A 24074-nucleotide genomic window follows, 5' to 3' on the forward strand; every position below is an offset into this window, starting at 1 on the left:
TCATGTAACCTTTCAGCTGGATCCTCATTCAAATGGGAATACAGCTAATAAATACATTTGAACGTTTCACATCCACCTCAAAGTCTTTGTGCTATCTCACCCTAAGACTTTCAATGACAAGTTAACAAAGTACCTTAAGTTATTTAACTGCCTATTAAGAAGTCCTTACATTTAAACCACTACCTCCCTCCCTCTAATCTTTTATGTGTGATCCTATAGTTTTAGTTCTACCCTCCTAGAACAGCAGTTTTAATTCTTCCACATGAGAGTCCCTCAAAGCCATTTATAAAGCACTAACAATATAAAATTGTATCCTGTTATCCAAACTGGCCTGTTAGCATCTTGTTTGTGGTTTATAAGAACAGCCTCCTGGTAGAGGAAAAGAGGCAGGAGAAGAGAAGGGTTAATCACCAAGAGTTATGACCAAAAGGCTTGTAATTTCTTTCTGTCCAGCGGGGGTGGGGGGGAACAAACTACCTAGAGCATTTCAGACCAGCACATCCAAGAAAAAATGCAACACCTTTATGCTGGGAATATGTTCTAGATAGTATGGAAGGGCTAGAGATTCTGGCATCTCTTTCCCCAACATCCTAACTTGCTGAATAACCCCTTTCACCTTCACTTCTCAACAGCAAATAAATAGACCCCCACACCCAGCTCCTGCATTTCTCATTTTTATTCGACAGAAAAAGTCGCTCTCGCTGTACAGATTAAAAAAAAACCAAAATGCCTTTAAGAAATGTGAAGAAAAGTTGGGGGGAGGGGCCCATGGCCAATCTGGGTGGGGGGCAGCACATGGAGCTAACCAACTCATTCCAATCTAACCCTGCCCCCCAGGAGCTTGCCTATAGTCCCTTCCACCCAAGTTCCAAACCATCAGCCCCTGGTAAACTCAGGAGTCTGAGAGGGGTAGAGGGCAGCGGCTCCCTCCTGTTATCATGAACTCAAGGCTGGGAAACCCCAAAACTGTACCTTTCCCTACTTATACCCTCCCACCCCAAACCCCCCAAAACACGTGAACCAGGAAAAAACTCACAGAGATCAACATTTCACAGGAACAAAGGAAAAAAAAACAAAAATTAAAGGGGGGAGGGGAAGAAAGGGGACCTCCCCCCAAGATGCTGCCAGAGTTCAAAGGAGAGGGAGGCAGATGGGGGTCCCCATCCCCTGCGGCTCTGTTAGGGAGATAAGAGGGGTGCTCCCTGTGGCTCCAGGACTTGGGGTGTGATGTGATTTCCCCAAAAAGGAACTATGGAGACCTGTAAGAGAAATGAGAGATAATAAGTTCAAATCCCAACTTCTACTTATGTTCACTATCAAAGTATTAGTATTGGGGGGAAGGTAAGAAAGGAATGTTCTGGATATATATTAGAAGCAAAGAAAGAGAACATTAACTGATGCTAAAAAGAGACAGCTAGGTACATTAGAAAGAGCCCTGGGCTGGGTCAGAGTCAAAAGACTTGGGGCTCTAGTCCCAAACCTACCACTAAATGAGCTCTATTACCCTTGATTAAGCAAATTCTGTTCCCATTCTGAATCTCTCATCTATAAAGTGAGAAAGTTGGACTAAGGTTTCTTCCAACTCTGACAATCTATGACTCAAGAAAACCCTTCCACACTGTCCTTTCGTGCATACCTGGAGGAGCGATGACGGACAGGTCGAGGGCTGGGTGTCTCTCTCCTACGCTTGTGGCCTGGGGAGCGACTATCCCCACGTGGGCCCCGTCGGGATCCCCGCTCACTGCTACTGTAATACAAAACAGAATATATAAGGGATACTTGGTACCACAATCCCTATAATAAAGTCTTCCAAGCCTGGAGATATAGGGAAGGGGAGTAGTGAAGTCCAATGGCACACTGTTGGGAGGCAATAAAAAAAATATAAGTTCCTACCTATGCTGGTCCCGCGGAGAGGGCTGTGGTGAAGGGCGGCGGCGCTCAGCAGGTGAGTAGCTAAGGGAACGGGAATCCCTAAGGGAATCTATGGGCTTCCTGGGGCTTCGGGATCTAAGGGGGAATAGAGGAGTCATCCAAAGCCCCTCCCTAACACTTCTCTATCTTCTAATTACCTGTATCACCATAACCAAACACTAGCCCTGATTTCCCAAGCCCTTCATATAGTATATTAATGGCATTTATTTAAAAAAAAAAAACCAACAACTGGGACCCGGGGCAGCCTGACTCCAACATTCCATTCACCTATACCCCCAACACAGATTAGACAGGGAGCCGGCATCTCAGGGTAGGCTGGGCCTTAAAACCTAAGCAGTACTCACCTCCTCTCCCCAGGGGACGGCTTCTTAGGACTTGCAGGTTTGGGCAAGGCCTGGGGGCCAGGCTTGGCAGGGGAAGGAGAAGAGGAGGAAGAAGAGGAAGATGAAGAGGAGGAAGAGGAGGAAGAGGATGAAGAGGAAGAAGAAGAGGAGGAAGAGGAAGAGGAGGAAGATGAAGAAGATGAAGAGCTGGAGCTGGAGCTACTAGAGCGCCGTTTCCGCTTGGCTGGGGTGGGCTCCAGGGGGCGCCCCTCTCGGACAGCCTCCTTGGGGGCTGGGGAGGGACTAGGGACCCTGTGAGAAAAAGATTTTTTTGTCAGATGGAGAACTGCCCCAACCCCAACCCTACCTTATTTGGCCTAGAGGAATGGCAGTGGAGGGGTAACTGAATGGACTTCAGTCTCCCCAAGTGTTTATTCTCTGAAGATTAGTGAGCTAGTATCCTCCAACCAATGCTAACATAAGCACAAAGTTGGAGCACCACAGCACAACAGAGAAAAGATTAAACCTCAAGATTTCCCTGACAGAGGAATCCAAGAACCTGGCTCAGGTGTGGAAGGCTGGGTTATCTCCTTCCTTGGAAAGAGGGAAGCCCTTGTGTCTACGGGCTGGGGGAGGGGCTGGCCTGCCTAGAGGCAGGGAGAGGGATAGGATGACCTCTGAAGATCCTTCCAGCCCAGGGAGTTCCTCTTGAGGTCTAACTGCCATCCCTCCTGCTGCAAATTTAAGTCCATTTCCTCTAGTTCTGTCCTCTGTAGAGATGGAAAACTATCATTACCCTCGAGAGAGTAAACCTTTGGACACTTGTGTACCCCCACCACCACCACCTTAAGGATCAAGTTTCCCCCATCTCCACAGAGCCAAGACCCTCCTCCCTTGCATAGCTTACCCTCCCCTCTTAGGAGAATAGAGATTCAGAGCTGGAAGGGACCTTAAAATGTCATCTAGTCCAACTTCATTTTAAAGAGGGAACAGGCCTAGATAAACTGCCTTGGCCAGGGTCATATAGGTATTTAAATAGAGCCCCCAAATTTGAACCCAGGCTAACTAAATCCATCACTCTCCAAGACTTTTTGCCCACCCCAACATTATTTCCAGACTTTCAACTTAACCATTAAGTGTATAATATGTGAAAGAAAATAAAAAAACTTTTAATAAGCACTCCTCCCCCTTCCTCCCTAAAGCCCAACCTTTACTCACCTTTTCAGTGCCACCTCAGGTTGACATGGGAGGCTAGAAGCCTCTGAGTCACTGGAGCTAGATCCAGAGGATGATGACGAGGAGGAGGACGACGAGGAGGAAGAGGAGCTGGATGACGATGAAGATGAAGAAGAGCTCCTCCGCTCCTTGGCAGGCTGCAAGCTGGCCAGTGGGGAGGAAGGCAGCTGGGAGCCAGCTGCAGAAATTGGTTCTGCACCATCAGAACAGGGTCCCCCAGAAGCAGGACCAGAGAGGGTGCCATTATGATCACCAGCAGGAGGCATGGTCTTTGCCACCATAGCAGGGGGTGGGGCCTGAGACCCTCCTAGAGGATGGGTCTGGGTAGACAAGGAATGGAGTTGGTCTGAAACAACAGGTGGTAGGGGGGACCTAGCCCGATCCTGAGGTGGAGGGAGAACAGACTGAGAAGGAGCTAGGGCCATTCGAGAAGTATGGGGGGAGGGGGAGGAGAGCCAGCACGCTCAGAAGCCATTCTAGATTGGCTTGGGACAGAGGGTGGGGTTCTAGAGCCTGGAATTCCAGGTGGGGTTCTAGAACGGGCTCGCTCAAGATGGGGTGGTGAGGTTCTGCCACTGACTCTGTCATAGGCAGAAAGAGCCATCCTCGAAGGGGTAAGGTTTGCCCCTGACAACGCTGGTGGCATTCTAGAGCCAGCAAGGCCAGCAGGCGCCAGACCTGGCGGTGTTCTAGAGCTTGCAAGGTTCACAGGTGCTGTAGCATGAGCAGTCCGAGGACCCACGAGGCCTGCAGATGCTGGGGTTTGTGGTGTTCTGGAAGCTGCATAGTTTGCAGCAGTTGGTGGAGTGCCCGAGCCTGCAAGACTCAAAGCTGCTAGAGCAGCAGGGGTTCTAGCTCCAGCCAGGTTCACGGCTGCTGTAGCGGCAGGTGTTCTGGGATCGGCAAGGTTCACAGCAGAGGGTGCCACTGGTGTTCTGGGGCTGGCTAGATTCATGGCTGCTGCAGCTGCAGGTGTTCTAGATTCAGCTAGGTTCACAGCTGGTGGCATAGCTGATGTTCTAGCTCCGGCAAGGGTCATGGCTGCTGCTGAAGCAGCAGGTATTCTACTAGCAAGGTTTGCAGCTGGAGCCGTTCTAAGGCTCATGAGGGGTACTGGGGCTGGAACTTGAGCCATTCTGGCAGCCAGGCTTGCAGCTGACATAGAGGGAGGTGGCCGAGCTGTACCAAGGCTAATGGCTGTCAAGGCAAGGGCAATTCTAGATTGAGCATGGTTTTCTGCCACAGAAGGGGTTCTGGGGTGATCAGGAATTCTAGGACCAGGTCCATCAAGCATAGAGGCACCAGCTTGCTGCAGAACAGATAATGGTGTTCTAGAGCTCCCCAAGGCCCCGGAAATGCCAGAGCATTCAAGCATTCCAGGGGGAGTCCTACAGCGGTCCAGAGGAGTTGGTGAGATGCTAGGGCGACTGAAGCAGCTCATTCTTGAGCTGTTAAGAGCCACAGGAGGAGTCCTGGAGCCAGAATGATTCCGGGTTGCTGGAGGAGTGGCAGATCGAGAACGATCAGAAGAACTTCCAGATGCAGAACGCCGCCGAATGGCTGGAGGAGACCGGGTTAGAGAACGCTTGCCACGAGCTCCTCGTGGAGTACGGGATCTAGAACGCCGGCGGATAGCAGGTGGTGAACGAGTTCGAGAACGTTTGCGGGTTAACAAAGGTGTCCGGGACCTGGAGCGGCGCCGAATAACTGGTGGTGTTCGAGATCGAGACCGACGCCGAGTCACTGGAGAGGTTCGTGAACGGGACCTCCTTCGAGTCACTGGAGAAGTACGTGAACGAGACCTTCTACGAGTCACTGGAGATGTTCTGGACCTTGATCTTCTGCGAGTGATTGGTGAGGTTCTGCTTCGAGACCGCCTTCTAGTCACAGGAGGAGTTCTAGACCGAGATCGCCTACGAGTCACTGGTGGAGTTCTAGACCGTGACCTCCTGCGATTTGCTGGTGTTCTGGATCTTGATCGGCGGCGAGTTACTGGTGGTGTTCTGGAACGGGACCTTCTACGATTAACTGGTGATGCTCTAGATCTAGACCTTCGTCGAGTAACTGGGGATGTCCTGGACCTTGACCTCCTACGACTAACTGGTGAGGTTCGAGATCTTGACCTCCTCCGAGCGACTGGAGGTGTTCTTGACCTAGACCGCCGATGAGTAGCTGGTGAAGCTCGAGACCGAGAGCGATTCCAAGGAGCTGGCGATGTTCGAGAACGAGAGCGCTTGCGGCTAGTGGGGGGTGTTCGAGAACGTCCCCGTCGACGCCGAGATGATGTCCGAGAACTCTCCTGTCTGGTGGGTGACCGAGAATGATAACCAGAGCCTCCTCGTCGTCGACGGGTAAGACGAGACCTTGAACGACTCCGCTGCCTCCTCCTTGAAGTTGACTGAGATGAACCAGATCTATCTCGACGACGAGTTGTTCTAGTCTTCTCTCGTCTTGAGCGGGAACGGGAACGCTGGAGTCCCCGAGGCTTTGGTGATGGAGAACGGCCTCTTCTTGAAGCTGTCTTAGCCCTTGGGGAGGAGCCTGACCGTCGCCGACGGGAGGACCTTGACTTTTCAGCTGGTTCTGGGGATGAAACTGATGGGCTTCGGTGGCGTCTTGGAGGGGTCCTAGAGCGGGCTGCTGGAGAAGATGAAGCAGATCGACTTCGACGTGAAAGTCTGGCCTTCCTAGTCAGTTCAGGTGATGACCGGGAACTACGACGCCGAGGTGGTGTATGAGATTTTGCCTTTGGCTCTGGAGATGACCTAGAGCTTCTGCGAGGAGTTCTAGATTTTGGTTGATGCTCTGGAGAAGACTCAGAACTGCTGCTCCCTGCAGGTGATGGACCTCTCCCTTTACTGGCTAGGGATGAACCTGATCGGCTTCGCCTGAGGAGAGTCCGAGGTGCAGAAGTTTTGGGTTCAGGAGAAGACTCTGAGCCACTCTGGCCCCTGGGTGAAGCTCGTGGCTTATCATTGACTTCTGGAGAGGAAATAGATCTACTACGTCTAGGAACTAGTCGAGGTTTGCTGTCAGCTTCTGGAGATGATCCAGAGCGACTCCTCTGCCTAACTGGAGTCTGAGTTGTACCTTTGGGTTCTGGAGAAGAATCAGACTCACTTCTTCCTTGGGGAGGTGTTCTGGGTTTCACATCAAGTTCTGGAGAAGAACCAGAGCTCTGTCTAAGTGGAGTTCTAGGAACACCCTTGTGTTCTATTGAAGATTCTGACCCACTTCTTTCTCTTTGGGGTGTCAGACATTTATTGTTCAGTTCTGGGGATGATCCAGAGTGACTCCCTTTTCTGGTCGGTGTATCAAGCATTTTTGATTCTGGGGAAGAATCTGATCCACTCCTTCCCCTTGAAGGTGTTCTTGGTATATCTTTGATTCCTGGTGAAGAACCACAATGGCTCTGCCTTGAGGGACTCCCAGAACCATCTTTCAGTCCTGGAGAAGACCCAGACCTGCTCCTCCTTGATGGGGTTCTAGGTATATCTTTGAGTTCTGGAGAAGATCCAGAACCACTTCTACCCCTTAAGGGTGTATCTGGTGCGCCATCAAATCCACAAGGTGACTGAGTAATGCTCTGAATTGAAAACATTCTGGATTTCTCTGCTTCAGGAGATGACTCAGAACTGCTGTGCCTAGGTGTTCTAGATGGCTCATTTATGGCAAGACATGGACCTGACCCAAGTTGACTTACGGAAGCAACTACTAAATCCTCATTGATTTCAGGGGATAAGGCAGGTTTAATTTCTGTTATGATGTTTGTTCCAAGTTCTGAAGGAGATCCAGAACCATGATGTTTGAATATAGTATTATGTAGTTCTTTGTGTTCTGGAGACTGTGACACCACAGTCCAGGTTTGGGTCACTGCTGGAATGTCTGCCACATCTAATGAAGTCTGTGGAAGAACTTGTCCAAGAGGCACAATAAGGCTTTCTTTTATTTCTGGAGATGACTCAGAGATGCTTCCAGCTATGTCTTTACGTTCTGGAGATAAATGAGACAAGCTTTCATTTAATTGCATTTCAAATTTCTCTACCACTTCTGCAGTTACCTCCATCTGATGTGGCCTGAGTAGTCCAGGACCTCTCTCTTTGACTTCTAGAGATGAATCTGAGCCATTTCTTTCCCTTGGAGGGCTCCTAGTTATGTCTTTGTGCACTGGTGAGGACTCAGGGCTACCTTGAACTGAAGGAGGTCTAGATTTATCCCTTGGTCCTGGAGACATGTCAGACAGAGTTTGCTTAAGGGGTGAACTAGGTTTCTCTTTTGGTTCTGGAGAGGATCCAGAGCTACTGAGTCTTGGAGGAGACTTAGAGTCCATTCTGGGACATGGTGAAAACTCAGACCTGGAACTACTCTGCTGTGGAGGTGGTGTTACAGATTTCATCTTGGGACTTGAAGATCCTGCTCTCTGTCTTGAAGTCATGGATGCCACTTCAGGACTTGGAGATGAGGACCTAGAACGGCTGGCCCTAGGGGGTGTCTGGGATGTCTTTTTCAAAGATGGAGAAGATTCAGAGCAGCTGGGCTTTAACAATGCCCTAGATATCTCTTCAGGACTTGGTGAAAATGAATCTGATTCATGACCTGGTGGAGTTGGAGACTTTGCTTTTGGCTGTGGAGAGCTAGAACCTGATCTACTCCTTGTTGGTGTTCTAGGCTTCACTTTGGAACAAGGGGAGTGAGATCCAGAGTGACTTAGACTTGGTGAGGTTTTTGATTTATTCTGTGGGCATGGTGAACTTGATCGAGAATGGCTTTGCCTTGGTGGTGTTTTAGATTTTGCTTTGGGACACGGTGAAGTGGACCCTGAGTGACTTTCTCTTGGTGGCGTTTTAGATTTTACTTTGGTATCAGGTGAAGAGGACCGAGAATGGCTCTGGCTTGGGGGTGTTCTAGACTTCACCTTGGGGCAGGGCGATCTTGATTTGCTTTGCCTTGGTGGTGTTCTAGAAGTCACTCTAGTAGGACTTGGAGAAGAAGATGCAGAACGGCTATGCCTTGGTGGAGTTCTACACTTCATACTGGGACGTGGGGAAGATCCAGACCTGCTACGTCTTGGAGACATCCTAGATTTAACCTTCAGGTGGGGAGAAGAACCAGAACGACTACGTCTTGATGGAGTCCTAGATTTTACCTCAGGTCCAGGAAAAGAACCAGAACGGCTGCGTCTTGGAGTTCTTGATTCCCCTTTGGCATGAGGTGAAGACCCAGATCTACTTCGCCTTGGGGGTGTTCTAGATCTTCCATTTGTCACAGGACTTGAGCCAGAATTCTGTTTGGATGGAGTTCCAGATTTTCCTTTGGGGAGTGGAGAAGAACCAGATCGGCTTCGTCTTGTTGGTGTTCTAGATTTCCTCTTTAGACATGGAGAAGATCCAGAACGACTTCGCCGTGGTGGTGTTCTCGACTTCTGCTTTGGGGGTGATGATCCAGATCGACTTCGCCGGGGTGGGGTCCTAGATTTAACTTGAGGACGTGGAGAGGAACCAGACCTACTTCGCCTAGGAGGAGTTCTAGATTTTGCTTTAGGGTGGGCAGACGATCCTGACCGACTTCGTCTGGGTGGTGTCCTAGATTTAAGTTTAGGACGTGGAGAAGATCCAGAGCGGCTTCGCCTCAAGGATAGATGGGATTTTGCTTTGGGCCTTGGTGAAGAAAGGGAACGGCTACGCCTCAAGGAAACACGAGACTTTTTCATTTCTGGACTGGAATTAGATCTGCTTCTTCTCTGGGATGTTCTTGACTTGTTTTTCCGTTCTGATGATGAGCCAGACCGGCCCCTCCTCTGTGGCGTCCTAGAATGAGATCTTCCACGTCGGACTGGGGTTCTAGTACGAGATCTCCCTCGTCTGGCTGGGGTTCTGGAACGAGATCTCCCTCGTCTTGCTGGGGTCCTAGAACGGGATCTACCACGCCTGGCAGGGGTCCTTGAACGGGACCTGCCACCCCGTCTAGCTGGGGTCCTAGAACGAGACCTTCCACCTCGTCTAGCTGGTGTTCTGGAACGGGACCTGCCACCTCGCCTGGCTGGTGACCTGGTGCGAGATCTCCGTCGTACTGGTGATCTTGTACGAGACCTTCGTCTAGCAGGTGTTCTGGAACGAGACCTACCACGACGGGCTGGAGTTCTAGAGCGAGACCTCCGTCTGGCAGGTGTCCTGGAGCGAGACCTCCTTCTGGCAGGTGTCCTGGAACGAGATCTTCCCCTCCGAGCTGGTGTTCTAGATCGGGATCTTCCCCGAGTAGCTGGGGATCTAGAGCGTGACCTGCCTCTCCTTGCTGCTGACCTAGATCTTCCTCGTCTCTGAGCATTTCTGCTTCTAGACCAGCCAGGCCGTTGAGGAGACCTGGAGCGGCCACGTCTCTGGGGACTTCTAGATCGCCCCCATCGCTGTGGAGACCGTGACCTATGCCACTGTGGGGTCCTGGATCGAGAACGGCCCCTCTTGTTAGGGGTCCGGGACCGTGAACGTCCCCTTCGAGTGGTGGCAGGGCTGCGAGACCTTCCCACCCTACGGGTGGGGGTGTGAGATCTTGATTTGTCCCGCTTTGCACGTCCCCGTGAACGGCTGCTCTTGGTTGTGGGGGAAGGAGAAAGCTCCCGACGAGCAGCAGGAGCTGGTGCAGGTTTGGGGGGACTTTCAGGTGAGGAACTGCCATGTCGGGGAGCTTTGGCTGGTTGAGGAGATGCTGGGCAGCTTTCTGAGGAAGAGGACCTGGTAGGTTTCTCAGGAGACTTAGGGGGTGAGTGACCATGGGATGGGGAGGGTTCAGCTGAGGGCTTCACTGGCTCCTGACTCTGGGGAGTTGCTGCAGGGGGTTCCGGGGAACTGCGATTTCGCTCAGCAAGGAGCGGGGTAGGGGCAGGTCGATCTAGGCCTGTGTTGCTCCTCTCCGGGGAGGGGCTAGTTCGGGTCGCAGATTTCTGGGATTAGAAGAAAAAGGATGGGAATGCATACACATAATTTCATACCAAGCTTTCTGAAGAAACCTTTTTCCCCTACTGTCCTAAGTGCCCCTAACTAATCACTTCTCTCCTATAAGTTATAACCTTACATTTGCACAGAAAATGAAAAAAAATAAAGCATATACTTTTATTCAATCTTACCTCATTAGCCCTTACCTCCCAATTCCATTAGAGCCTGATCCCCCTAATAATTTTCATCCCACATGCCCACTGCAAACTTCAAGAATTCAAAGTCCCTCATTTCTTGCAATTGTTCCTATATCCATTTCCTAAATCCTAGAACTTCAATGATAATTCCATTTAGAGACTCACCTCCCTCTTGTCTTTTTCTTTTTCCTTATCTTTGTCCTCATGAGGACTGCTGGACCGTTGGGTAGGAGGCGGCAGCTCAGGGCTGTGGGTCCGCTCTGTGCTGATAGCTGCAGATTCCCTGGGTGGAGCATCTCCCTCTCCATGACGACGTGTAGCAGGAGAGGAGCTGCGATGAGTCAAGGTGGTTGTACGGGGTTTAGCCGCAGCACTTCTAGACCTATGTAAGGAATTTGGGGAAGGGGAGAAAATGGAGAATCAGCTAGTGGGAGAAGAGAAGGCCCCCTCCCCATCTCCCTCTTCATCTACCCATATTTCTTTGACCATATTACCTATTTTCTCAAGTTTTCTCCTAATCTTTTCATTGTTCTAACCAGAAGATTTGAACTATATTCAAAATGGAAATCAATTCTTCCCTGGCTTATACTAACTCCTCTGTTTCCCAATACAATCCCTCCCTTGGACCCTTTATTTAACCCACCCAGACCATACCCACCACCTGGGGATGGCTTCCCCATGCCCTCCACCCATTCCACTCCCTACCCCCCAACTCATTTCATAACTCACCTCAGAGCCCACCTCCTCCAGGAAGCCTTCCCTGTTTAAGCAGGCCAGGGTAAGGATTCCTTCCTCCCCCAGGGAACTGCTGACAAACCACCACCCCCCCTAGCCTGGCAGTCCATATACATCAGAACAAAACAAAAAAAAAAAATGAAAACAACAAAAAGAGAAGGGGATATGTATATGTCTGTCCATCCTGTCGCTTTAGCCTGTCAGCTCCTAGAGGGCAGGGACCGTGTCTTCGGAATGCTCTGTGCAGCGCCTAGCACACCGTGGGCGCTCAATAAATATTAAATTAATTAACCCATTAGACCCATTCCCTCCCTTCCTCTTGGACCACCCCTTACCGACTACGGGAGGTGTCAGACGATGAGGCGGAGTCAGCTGAGGTTGAACGATGACCCCGGCGGCTCTTTGGAGCAGGTGATGCACTTCGAGACCTGAAAGAGAAGGGGATATATGAGTAGGACCAAGAATGCTGATGTTTCCTACATGTGGCACACCTTTGGACCTCTCAAATGAAGCACCCTGCTTCCAACAGCACCCATCAGTCAGGTGTCATTTTTCCCCCCCCTCAAGCACAAGCATCCAGATAATCCTAACCACAGTTTCCCTAAACTCCCTTTCCTCTCTATTCATAATCAACTCACCGTTTTCGTTTCTTGTCCTTAGATTTGCGTTTGCTCTTTGGAGTAGGCGATCTGAGAATACAAAGAAAGAAATTAAAAAGAAAGCAAAAAAAAATACTAGACAGAAACCGCAAACAGTTTACTGACAGTCTAGAGATTCAAAGGAGCTAAAGGGCTTCACTGAAAGACACCTAAAGAATATAGGGTAAAAAAAAAAAAAAAGAATAAAGCCCATGCCACCAGTTACCCCAACAAGAAAAGGTGAGCTCTCACCTATGCTTCCGTTTCTTGGACTCAGACTCTGACCTTTAAGTAGAAACATAAAAATTAACATCTGTTTCCCAGGGTTTTTCATGGTCCCCAATCATGTCAAATGCCCAGGCCTCATACCTGTGTTTCTTCTTCTTTGAACTCTTTTTCCTCTCCCTTCGAGGAGAGCTACTCTCTGACCTGCTAAAGATGTATTCAGAAGCAAAGTCATTGGATGGGTCACGCCTTCAATATTCTGCCATGATCCACCTTCCCCATTCACACTGCCCCCAAAAAGACACCCTTTTCAATGATCCCTGGTCTACTTGTACCTTCTAATTCTCAAAGAGACAAAAACCAAAAAGAAACCCCTAAATACTTCATAAATAAATACTAAATGAATACAAACAGGTCTCTGATAGCCTATCTATTAGCTCTAGCTAGAAAAAGCTCCAGACTTTGATCTCCTCCATTCATAAAAACACCCCCACTTTGGTCCCAACTTTATGGAAGAACCCAAATACTCCATTTTCTGATTGAGCTTATAAAGACTAAACCTGACACCATGAAATATCTCATCCCTAGAGCTCAGGGTCATTGATAACCACACCCAATTCCACAGCACAAGAACAAGCTGTCCCTGACTATCCCTAAAAAGTCACCTTTCTCAACATAACTCACCGGCCTCTGTCTTTCTTCTTTTTCTTCTTCTTTTGTTTTGGGGTAGGAGATCGTGAGCTACTAGACTCCCGAACAAGACTAGAAAATAGAAGGTAAAATTGTTAACAAGGGCAGTTGCCTAAGACACTTGAACCTCAGGACAAAAATAGGCTCCTAAATCAAAATACAAGGGTTTCAGAATATTCTCAAGCAAAACCAGGGTAGAATACCTGGGCTTCGAGAAAAAGAGACAGACAGAAATGTAGTCTAACATGCGAACATCTGCATTCTCTGAGTACCTGTAAGGTTTAGGAGGTTCTGGAGCTGGTTGCTTGGCCTCTCGAGCCCGACGCTGAGGGTCAAAGGAGCTACCATCAACATAGGAGTCACTGATACCAAAGGCAGCACGGAGCCGCTCATTCTTTTTCTCATTTAACTCTGCCAGCTGGTGAGTCTCAGTTACTCTGCAGAGAAAGAGAATCAGGGTCAAAGGTTGGACTGAGGCAAAGCGGAGACTAGGAGCCTGGGGAGGTTGGGAACAAAGGGCAAAGAAAAAAAAAGCACCACAATGTATGCAAAGTAGATCTAGAAAAAGACAGACACAGTCATAGAAAGACTATAAAGAGAAAAAAAATAAAGCACTCTTACAATACATGCAAAGGGTAATACCACAGACAGGAGCTTAGTAGGTGAGGAAGCAGGACCAGTAGAAGACTCTGGAAGGGTAGAGTGGAAGTACAAGAGAAGCCAAGTTTGGAGACAGAGATGAAGATAGGCACAAAAGTGTAATGGCTGAAGAGATCACAAGAGGGACAAAACACTCACACAGGCCTCTGCCCTGGGGTCTCCTCCTTGCCCCCAGGGTTCACATCTTTTTCCAGCAACATGAGTCGGAAGGTCGCCACTTTCTCTTGGATCTGTTGTTCCTCGTACCTGCAGCACAAACTCCCCTGATTAGAAGTTGACAAGACATCCTCCCTTGGTCCTATATAACCCCTTTGCCTTCCAACAGAGTCTGAGTTCACCTCATACACACATCTTTTCCTCTCCACACACACAAATCTTTTGCTCTCTGCCACCCAAAGGACCCTGCCCCCCAATCTTCCATCTAACTATACTCTCCCTCTAAGTTTCTCAATCTGTACGTGCTTCCTCCCTTGATGCCTACATTTTCCTTTCACTGCCCAATTCCAAATTCTATCTGTTCTGTCCCTCTCTTCCCTTCACAACTCCCGTCCTGTCAGTGTTCCATTTAACCACAGTCCCCTTCACTTTATTTTTCCTAAATCTCTCCTGACTTTGTAGCTATCCCTAAGATTTGTCCCAATTCCTACCCCAACCCTATCCACATTCCTACACTGCTTTATCTAAAGCAACACCTGCCTCTCCTATACTTCTGCTGTATTTTATCCCCTAATGCCCTCTGTCCCCCACAAACTCTTCCTAATAATCAATTAAAAAACTTCTCAGTTCCCCATTCTATTATCTTCCCTCTGGCTCCCAATACTCCATAATACCACAACTCTTCCATCATATTCCCAACTTGTCACTTAACTCTTCCCAGTCCTTGTTCTCTTTTCTACTTATTTCCCCAACTCCTCCTTACATCCTTTTCAACCAATCCTAAGCCTCCTGCATTCTACTTCAATCTCACGCCCAGCTCCCTCCTGTTCTTCAATCACTCAGCCCTTAGCTCTCCCCCAGCCCTCCCCTCACCCCTGCTCTTCCATCATCTCTTCCAGCTCGAGGCATCGCAGCTCGACGCGCCGCTTGCGCTCGTGGTCCAGGATGTCAGGGTTAGGCCGCTTCACCAGGGCAGCCTCCAGGCGCCGCAGTTCTTCCTCGCCCTTGTAGTCAGGCCGCTCACCCCTCCGACCCCGCACCAGGGACAGGTTGCGCTGGACGTAGCCGTTGGTGCCGCTGCCCCGGGGCGTCGGCAGCCCGATCCCGTTGTACATGGCCCCGTGCCCAGGGGGCACCACCGCTCCTGAAGGCCAGCGGGGAGACACGGGTCAGGGGCCTGACCCCACCCTAACCACCACCCACACAAAGTCCCTGCTTCTCTTTCATCCTTACTGTTTCTTTCTCTATTAATATCCATACAAGAATCTCACCACCTCCAATGCTTCTATACTTCCTCTACTCTCATCATTTGCCTTTTTTCCAAAACAGCCTTTCCTTTGCCTTTCCTGCACTATCTCTATTCCCCAAACTTCCATCCTACTGAGACAGCCTTCCCCAACCCCCCATTCTCCTATATTCTCAATGAAACTGATCCCTTCCAGACTTCCCATTTCTGTCCTACTCCTCTACATGCCAACAGGGACTCATATTCTTCTAATCTTATCAGTCCTTATAACTGCCTCTGGTCTCAGTACCCACAACCAACACTAAATCCAAACCTCTGGTAGCTGACTGTGGCCTCCAGAAGAGGGCACCACATACACAAGGCATAAATTTCAGAGGCACAAAAAACTTCCCACCCCCAAGTCACCAAGGGCCCTTCAAAAACATAAGCTGAGGCCTGAACAGGGATTCATGACAACAGCATAAAGTTATCTTTAAGAGGCTCAAGGTTCTAGAAGATCAGGTAGACTAAACCATTACTGGGATAAACTGAAATGCTCTGTGTAATACCAGACAAGAACTAAAGGTCCACACTCATATGAAATATAGTACTGCAATAGGTAATGCTCTTTCAGAAAAGATCACCCTTCTTACCACCCACTATTTTCACATTCCTAGCCTTATACTGTCTCCCAGTGTAAAATCATATTCCTAAACCAAATACTTGTAATTTCTCACTCAACTCAATTTCTTACTTAACTTTCTTCACATGGAATCCTACCTATGACTTAGAAAAACATATCACCACTCCCCCACAAAAAAAATTCCCCCCAACACCAATTACTTTCTCTTCTATCTTTTCTGCATTTCTGTCTCATTCCTTCTTAATCAGTAAGTCTTTTTTTCTATACATTCATTCTCTTAAAATATCCCCAGTTTTCCCTATCCCTGGCTTTCAAGAGTATTTTAATCTTATAATCACCTACTCAAATCACTGTACCCTACCTCTTACTCCCCTCAAACTTGTGACGTATCATACTGTTCTTTCCCTAGACATGTCCTTCCTCCTACCACATTTCCCTGTCACATGCCCCCTCCCTTAAATTGTTTTCCTGTATACCCTGTTTCTTTCTCCCACCTTTCCAAAATGTCCTAAAAAGAGAAGATCAAAAAAGAAAAATCCTAAGTAGAAAACTAACGTACAGCCTCAAGTAGAGAGGAAAAAGTGAGAAGACTAGGGTAGAAGCAAGGAAACTAAATAAACAGAACTGTAGATAATATGTGCTAGAATAGCAACCAGGGGAAAAGCTGGAAAGAGGTAAAGGATAGTATGTATGAAAGCGATTCCAAGAGAAAGGACCTTGTCCAAGAACTCTACTTGCTCTGAAAAAAGGGGCAAGTACAAGGGCCTAGGTTTTTCTTGCCCCCTAGGCCTTAGGGAAAAGGACAAAAAGTAAAAGAGGATGATAAAACCAGAGCAAAGAAAAAAGGAGTGATAATCAAGGGGAGAACCAAGGCAAGTGAAAACAGGAGAAAAGGAACATGAAAACTAAGTGAAAGGTTTCCCCAGTAGTCTAGAATCTCACCCTGTCATCTTCTCATCCTCAAAATCCCAAACCCTCTTTTCCCCTTTTACTCTCATTTCTCTCCCAAGGTTCTAGAGTTCTGTTCTCAAAATATTCACTCACCCACACTTCCATACCACTTCACCCAAACTCCCTTCCATTCCCCCAGAGAAAGAAAACCAAGTGACTTCGTTTCAGGAAATAGTGGAGGAGAATCACTAGGAAAGGGAAAACTGTAAAAGGAAGCCTTTGGGGGGAGTGGGGGGGAGAGAGAAGCATCCAAAACAGTGCTCAGAAAACAATGAGAGGGTATAAGAAAAGACTACAGGGTTAGGACCAGTGGGAGTGTGAGGGGAAAAGCTTTAGGAATCGTTGGAGGGCCTTGATAGAAAAAAAGCTTTAGGAATCGTGGAGGGCCTTGATAGAAAAAAGGCAGAAAAGAGTCACTGTAGGGAATCTCAAGGGAGCCACAAGGAAAAAAAATTAGAAGCCAGTAATACAAGATAAGAATAAGAGAAAGGGATCTATCTACAAGTAAAGGACTAACAGGGGAAAGAAGAGGTTATTAGAATACATGAAGAGGGCCTGAGAAAAGGACACATGAATTAGCTTTACAGCTAGAGAAAGCCTGTTAGAAAGTTGGAAAAAAAAATCTTATTTCTAACTGATCAGAAGAGCAATAATAGAGCTATAAAATGGCACTAGATGATTACACTGCAGAGTAGTAACTCAGAAAAATAACTGCATGTAATGAAAGGGAATCCACAAAGAAGAACCATGTTAGAGATGAACCTCAGAGTTCTTCTAATCCACCTCCCCAATTTATAGATGGAAAAAAATGAGATGGACAGAGAAGTGACTTGCCCAAGGTCACACAACTAGTCACAAGAACCCAGGTTTCCCAACTCCCCATTCAGTGGATTCCCTTGTCATTCCTATTCTCAGGGAGATAATTGATTCAGGAAGATATCAGACTGTGAGTTCCTTGAGGGCAGGGACTGTTTTACCTCCTTCTGTAACCCCACAGTTTAGCACACTGCCTGGCACATAGGTGATTTATAGCCAAAAAAAAAGTGGGAAGATATATAATCGTCACCCATAGTCATGCTAAATACATGTTTTTGTCTGCCTCCTTTTTGGCATTTGTAACACTTTAAGGCTTTCTAGTTCAAATTTTAAGAAAAACTTTGGAGTACCCAGTACAAAAGGCTACCAATACACATTTTTGGCACTTATGTGGGGAAAGGGAAGAAACCCTCTCAAATAGCAGATGAAGAGGTAAAATAGATTTGGGAAATATTGGGTAAGATCATTGGAACTGGATAAGATCAGGGACCGATGTAACAAACATAATGGGTAGAAAAGGGAGCAAGCAGCAAGAGTTAAGAGAAACCCTGGGAAAGGGAAGACAACATGCGAGTCCGTAGAGTGGGAGGGGTCAAGGGCTTAAGGGGAGACCGAAAGGTATATAATCCACGGGGGATGGAGGAGCCGAGAAGTAAAAATAAGCAGGGGGGGAGAGTCAGAGTTGGCCTACTATAGAGTAACCCGGCTCCCCCACTGGAAGGCGCAGGGGAACAGGAATTTTTTCTTTTTGGAAGGCAAGGGTTTGGCCACAGGTCGAGTCACAGGCATACAGTGCTCCACAACTGGCACGTGGAACGGGAAAGAGGGGTTAGTTACAGAAGCGCGCACCCTTCCCTCGAGTCTCAGTCACCCCCCCCATATCCCCTCCCCCGCGCGCGCGAGACCGCGTTCGGTTGGCGACGCGCGCCGCAGCCGATAGGGAGGGGGTGAGGGAAAGAAGAGTACGCGCGCCAGGGTCGGCTACGAGGAAAGGTGGAAGTAAGAAGGAGATAGAAGGGTACTGAAAAAGAGCAAGGAAGGTATAAGCGCGAGCGCGAGGCGGCGAACGCGCGTGCGCGTGTGCGGCCTGGTCGGTTCTCCGCGCGCCTGGCCTCGCGCCGGGGCCACCGCGCGGCCGCCCCTCCCCCCACCGCCCGGCTCTCTCTCACCCGCTCACCCGCCGCCGACGACTCCTCCTCCGCCTCCGCCCGCCGGGTCGGGGAGGGGGGGAATTCTTCCGCGACTGTTTTGTGGGGTCCTGAGTCCTCCGGGGTCTGGAGTCGCTGCCTCGCCTTGCCTCTTCTTCTGCCTTGCCACAGCCTCCACCGCCTCCTCGCTTCCTCGGGGGCCGCAGCGGGCTCCGACTGCGCCACTCGCACCCCGCCTGGGCCGCGCTGCACGTCAGCACGACTAACAGAGAACGTCAGTACGCACGCACGTCGCGGGGATCGCCGGGAAGCGTAGTGTCGGAGGCCCTCTTCCCACGCTCTTTACACTAGTTTTCCGCGCAGTCGCAAGCCTCCAGTCTTTTTTCTTTATTTACCCCACACACTCCCACCCCCGCAAACTTTCGCATCGCGATGCCTTGAGGGTAGTGTAGTCCCGTGAGCATGTACGTCTGCTTAATACCACCAGGAACTCACTGCGACTCCCGTCGTGCACTACGGGTTGGGAGGTGCGGGGAGTAAGGAAAGCAGCGGAAATGTATTCTGGAGGCTGGCCACTGGGGGGAAAGGGAGTATTGTATTAACGCCACATCAATAGGATGCCCATAAGGCATTGAGAAGGCATAAACCACAGTTCCTCTATCCCTAGGGGAATTCTGGGAGTCGTAGTTTCAGAGGGGAGAGGAAAATTGTGTGTTAGCATCACCCAGGAGCAGGGGGCCGGGGGGATGGGCTTGCCATTTTGTTTGTCGCCATCTTGAGAGGCGATGGCCTGACTCTCATGGACCCTTATCCATAATTGCCTTGGGTGAAATGTTTATGGCAATGATCTACGAATATATCCAGGGTGTACTTGATGAAAATAATAGAGAACAGGCAGGCTTAATACATGATTTTTCTACAGCAGTCCACATAGTTAGGGAAGTGTCCCACTGGCCCATAGAGCTTAGATAATCACAGCCCCCAGCAGCTCACCCCCAATAGTTATTATTAAATAGTATATTATTCAGGTAGCCTAGTGCAGTACATAAAATCCTCACTTTAACACTTATTCCTTGTGAGGCCTTGACAGAGTCACTTCTAGTCTAAGCCTCATTTCCTAATATATAAAAGGAGAGTGATAATACCTTTAGGCTTCCACTAAAGTCCTATTTTATGCCACATCAAACATCATCCTGGGTTCTCAAAGGCACAAAGAACAGTCTGGCATATCCCAATACAGTATAAAAGCTTTGAATAAAGTAGAAGTGAGTATTGTCTGCAGGCCAGCCTAGCTACCTTCACAAAGCAACCTGTTACCTGCAACCTGATGAATTTTTTGGACATGGGAATTCTGGAAATCCATCTCTTGAATTTATGAAAGGTTACGATCTGCTTCAATGGAATGACTATCTACACAAAATTAAGGATCCTTGATATTCATCAATCAACAAGTATTAAACACCTACTACCTGCATCAAAGGACCATTGAGAGAAATCTTAAAGTAGTATAGAAATGTGAGTTGTTATTTCACACAGAAGAAAAACATAATGAAAGTGCCACAGTTACATGGGGGTCAATTTTTAAAGATACCTCAAAGAAAGAAAGAATGGAAAAGACCAGGAATTGTATCATTACCAGAAAAGATGATCAAGAAACATCAGCAGCTATTCAATTCAACAGATAATTTATTAGGTGCCTACTAGGTGCAAAGTACTACCTTAGGTGCTGAGAATACAAGGACAAAAATGAAATTACTTTCCCATCTCTATAAAATCTTTATGAGATTGATCTATGCACAGTTAGAGGGTATCCTTAATTTAAAAAAAAAAGAAGGAAACAAAGAAGCTCTTGAACAATTTTACAGAGTAGATTTCATCTTCACAGTCACAAAATTGACTGAAAGGTGCAGAGAATTCAAGATCCCATTTTGTCTATTGTTGATTCAAAAAAGCATAAATTCAGTTTTCTAACAAGAGTGCCCCTAGCGTGTTAAGATCATGTGATTCCTTGAAAATACCATCTCTAAATATTAATAATATCAAACGAGTTCACCAAAATGTGTTTTCTACTAGGAGGATTGTATACTAGGAGAATGTAAGGAGATTCTGTACAGAGTATAGAAGAGGTATTCCATAAAGTCGGTGAACTCCTCCAGATGCTCCTGCATGGAGATAAAATTGTGCTGGAGTAGATGGTGTTTGAGTTGGCCTTTAAAACATGGGTAGGAAGTTAAAGGTGAAGAAGTGGAAAGAAGGTATTCCAAGCAGGGGAGCAAAAGTGTTATAGAGAAGGGGAGAAAGAATATCCAATTTGAAGTGAAGTAAGATTATAGAGAACTGATAGTATGTGAGTTGGAAGGGAACTTAAAAGCATTTTAATCTATCCTCCTTCCCCATTTTGCAGATGGGGAAACTAAGACCTAAAGAGATTAAATGACTTGTCCAAGGTCACAAAGTTATTAAATGGCAAACCAGGTTTCAAACTCAGGTTTCCTAACTCCAAATCCAACAGCAAATCCATCCACCATGTTCTCACTCTATATAAGACTGAAAAGGTAGTGTCACCAGATTGTAGAGGACCTTGAATGACAAGCAAATAAGTTTGAACTTGATCATAATCATTGGAAAGCTTCTGAAAATTCATTTTCACAGTGTTTTTATGTTTACAGTACACTTTCCTCACAAAAAAATCTTGTGAGGCAGTTGATACAGGTATGATTACCCCTATTTTACAGATAAGAAAACTGAGCTCAGAGGCCTAAGTGACTTAAAAAAATCACATAGCTAGTAAATAGTAATAGCTTGATACAAATCCAAGGCTTCTGACAGGCACTTTTCTGGACTATGGGGTCCTTGAGAACAGGAAGCGTGCCTTAAACTTACCTCTATAGAGCACTCTGTACTTGTTACAGTACCCTCTACTTTATAGGGCTTAATAAATTTTTGTTGAATTTAAAGTTCAACTGAGAATGAGAAAGTCTTTAGGGATGCATTCTAATCATAAACTCTAAAATACCTTGCCAAGGTTCTGACCCTTGAACTAATTACACCCCATGATACCCTTTTCACACAAAGGATTTATCACAAAAGACATACCCAGTAGGCAGCATCATAAAATATTGTTGTACCTTAATAATAACACATATTTAGGTTATAACTTCCTAAAATACTTCAAGAGCTATAATTTCACCTGTGTGAGGAGTCCCTTAACCAACCCTTTATTCCTTGAGTGGCTATTAGAGGGATGAGTTGATTTTGTTAGTTGGAGATGGTGATTCTAATCAATTAATCAACAAGCATTTATTGAGATTGCATCAGCCTTCAATTCAACACCTCATGAGTACCCTCCTCAGTACCCTCTGCTCCTCTAACTGGAGGGCTGGAAGGCAGAGCAAATAGCTCTCCTAAAGCCTCCATTTAAAGAGTGCCCCCCCATTGTCTGAATCTTACTCTCATCAGATTTGGCTCAAAGAGGGAATAGCATAATCAATTAGGTATAGAAATCTAACTTACCCTATAGGAAGTAGGAGGGGAAAGTGGAAAGGAAAGGGAGAGGGTGGATAGAAGGGAGGACAAACTGAGGGAGATGGTGGTCAAAAGCAAAACTCTAGTGAGGAAGGAAAGGGAGATAGGAAAGAGAAAAGCATAAACGGGGAAAATAGGATGGAGAGAAAGATACCGATAGTAATCAAAACCGTGAATGTGAATGGGATGAACTCTCCCACAAAATGGAAGCACCCAGCAGAGTGGATTAAAAACCACAATCCTACAATATGTTGTTTAAAAACCTGGAAAGACTTCTATGAATTAATGCTGAGTGAAATGAGCAGAACCAAGAGACCATTGTACACATGTGTGATGACTGACCTTGATAGACTTAGCTCTTCTCAGTAATGCAAGGATCTTAGCTCCAAAAGACTCACGATGGAAAATGCTATCCACATCCAGAGAAAGAACTTTGGAGTCTGAATGCAGATGGAAGCATACCATTTGCTCTCCTTTTCTTTTGTTTTGTTTTGTTTCTTCTTTCTCATGGTTCTTCCCATTACTTCTAATTCTTCTTTACATCATGACTATTGTGAAAATATGTTTAATATAACTGTATAAGTAGAGCCTATATCAGATTGCATGCCATCTTAGGGAGGGGGGAGGAAAGGGAGAAGGAGAAAATTTTAAACTCAAAATCTTATGGAAGTGAATGTTGAAAACTAAAAATAAATTAATTAATTATTAAAAAAAAAAAAGTAAAGAGGGTTCCCAAGCCAGCCATTTCTTCATTTCCCACCGGCTGCACTCCTTTGGACTGAACTCCTTTATGTCCCCACACCTGGGTATCTTCCCCACACACACATACTTTCCCACTCCCTCTTTTCAGCTTCCTTTCTTGTGTTGTCTTCCTCCATTAGGCCATTAAGTTCCTTAAGGGTAAGAACTGTCTTTTCTTCTTTTTTGCCTGATATGTAGTAGGCACCTAATAAATATCTATTGACTGATTGACTAACTGATTGCCAAGCAAGTTCCAGGCACTGTTCTAGATGTTAAAGATACAAAAACAAAAAAGACCAGGTCCCTGCCCTTAGGATGTTTATATTGCAGGAAGAGAGAGAACTGCACAGACATAAAGAAAATGCAAGACAGTTCAGATGGTTGTGAGAAAGGCTGTTTGGCTGAACTATAATCTTAGGAAGTAGTGGGAAATCAAGTTATTAGAGGTAAATGGAGTACTTTATAGGAGCTTGAACTTAGGGTAATTGACACCTTATGCCTCATCCTTAATACTAGTTTGCCATCCTTCTCTGGGCTACCTCTCAAATCCAACACTTTCAAGTTGGGTGTCCAGGAAGATAACTACCCTAGAGGTTCAAGGTATTCTATGAGTCTGTATTCCTAAAACTACAGCTCACCATACCCCTCCAGTGCACTTACCTTTAATGGTCAACCAATAGGTACCTTTAGCTCAAAGCAAAGGCATATCTTGAGATAGCATCAGAAGCTATATAACCCCATGAACCAGGAGCTCAGTCTTCCACAACTACACATATTGTCAGTGGGAAGAGGGAGTACTCACATAGAATACCTCAGTAGAGAGGCAAACACCTAAGGAACACATGTGGCCCAGTTACCTCCGATACTACAGGGTTCTTGTGACTTTTCCCTTTTAGAGTCTTCAGACTGTTCCCCTGGGGTGCAGCATCTCTCCTGGACAAGTCATTCATTCAGCTAACTCCTTGGGTCTGTTCCTGTCTGCAATTCAGCCTCCCACAAGTCTCATTCCTTTATCAATGCACAACTCATACTCCTCAAAGTTCTCTACTTTCATGACTGGGCCTAATCCTATTGGGTTCAGTGTTTCCTACACTGAAGTTCAACTGTAGTTCTGATGCAAGACACCATAGCCAGTGGGGAGGGAGAGAATGACAGAAATCTCCTTTGCCCCCACTAAAGTGAGACATAATTCCTTTTTTTTCTTCTATAGCTATCCCTCTTCTCTATTGCCAAAGATTATACTCCTGAAAGCTGTCCACACCTCAACTGAATCTCTAGAGAGTATAGCTTGCTTTTTAAAGGGC

At 47.1% G+C, this 24074-nt stretch overlaps 1 protein-coding gene across 1 annotated transcript; it reads right to left on the reverse strand.

The window, feature by feature from the left end:
• Positions 1 to 658: 658 nt before the first annotated feature.
• SRRM2 (serine/arginine repetitive matrix 2) lies at positions 659 to 18764 on the reverse strand. Its single transcript, XM_020995650.2, is given in 16 exon segments — positions 659 to 1259; positions 1637 to 1747; positions 1894 to 2007; positions 2277 to 2567; positions 3474 to 3925; positions 3928 to 10428; positions 10783 to 10999; positions 11688 to 11780; positions 11991 to 12041; positions 12243 to 12275; positions 12360 to 12422; positions 12900 to 12977; positions 13178 to 13342; positions 13704 to 13811; positions 14595 to 14865; positions 18534 to 18764. Coding segments are annotated over 15 exon segments (8529 nt in total). The 5' UTR covers positions 14837 to 14865; positions 18534 to 18764; the 3' UTR covers positions 659 to 1249.
• Between the last annotated feature and the right edge of the window lie 5310 nt (positions 18765 to 24074).

This window comes from Phascolarctos cinereus, unplaced genomic scaffold (assembly GCF_003287225.1).
Source record: "Phascolarctos cinereus isolate Bilbo 61053 unplaced genomic scaffold, phaCin_HiC Scaffold_4;HRSCAF=312, whole genome shotgun sequence".
In the NCBI taxonomy this organism is placed as follows: domain Eukaryota; kingdom Metazoa; phylum Chordata; class Mammalia; order Diprotodontia; family Phascolarctidae; genus Phascolarctos; species Phascolarctos cinereus.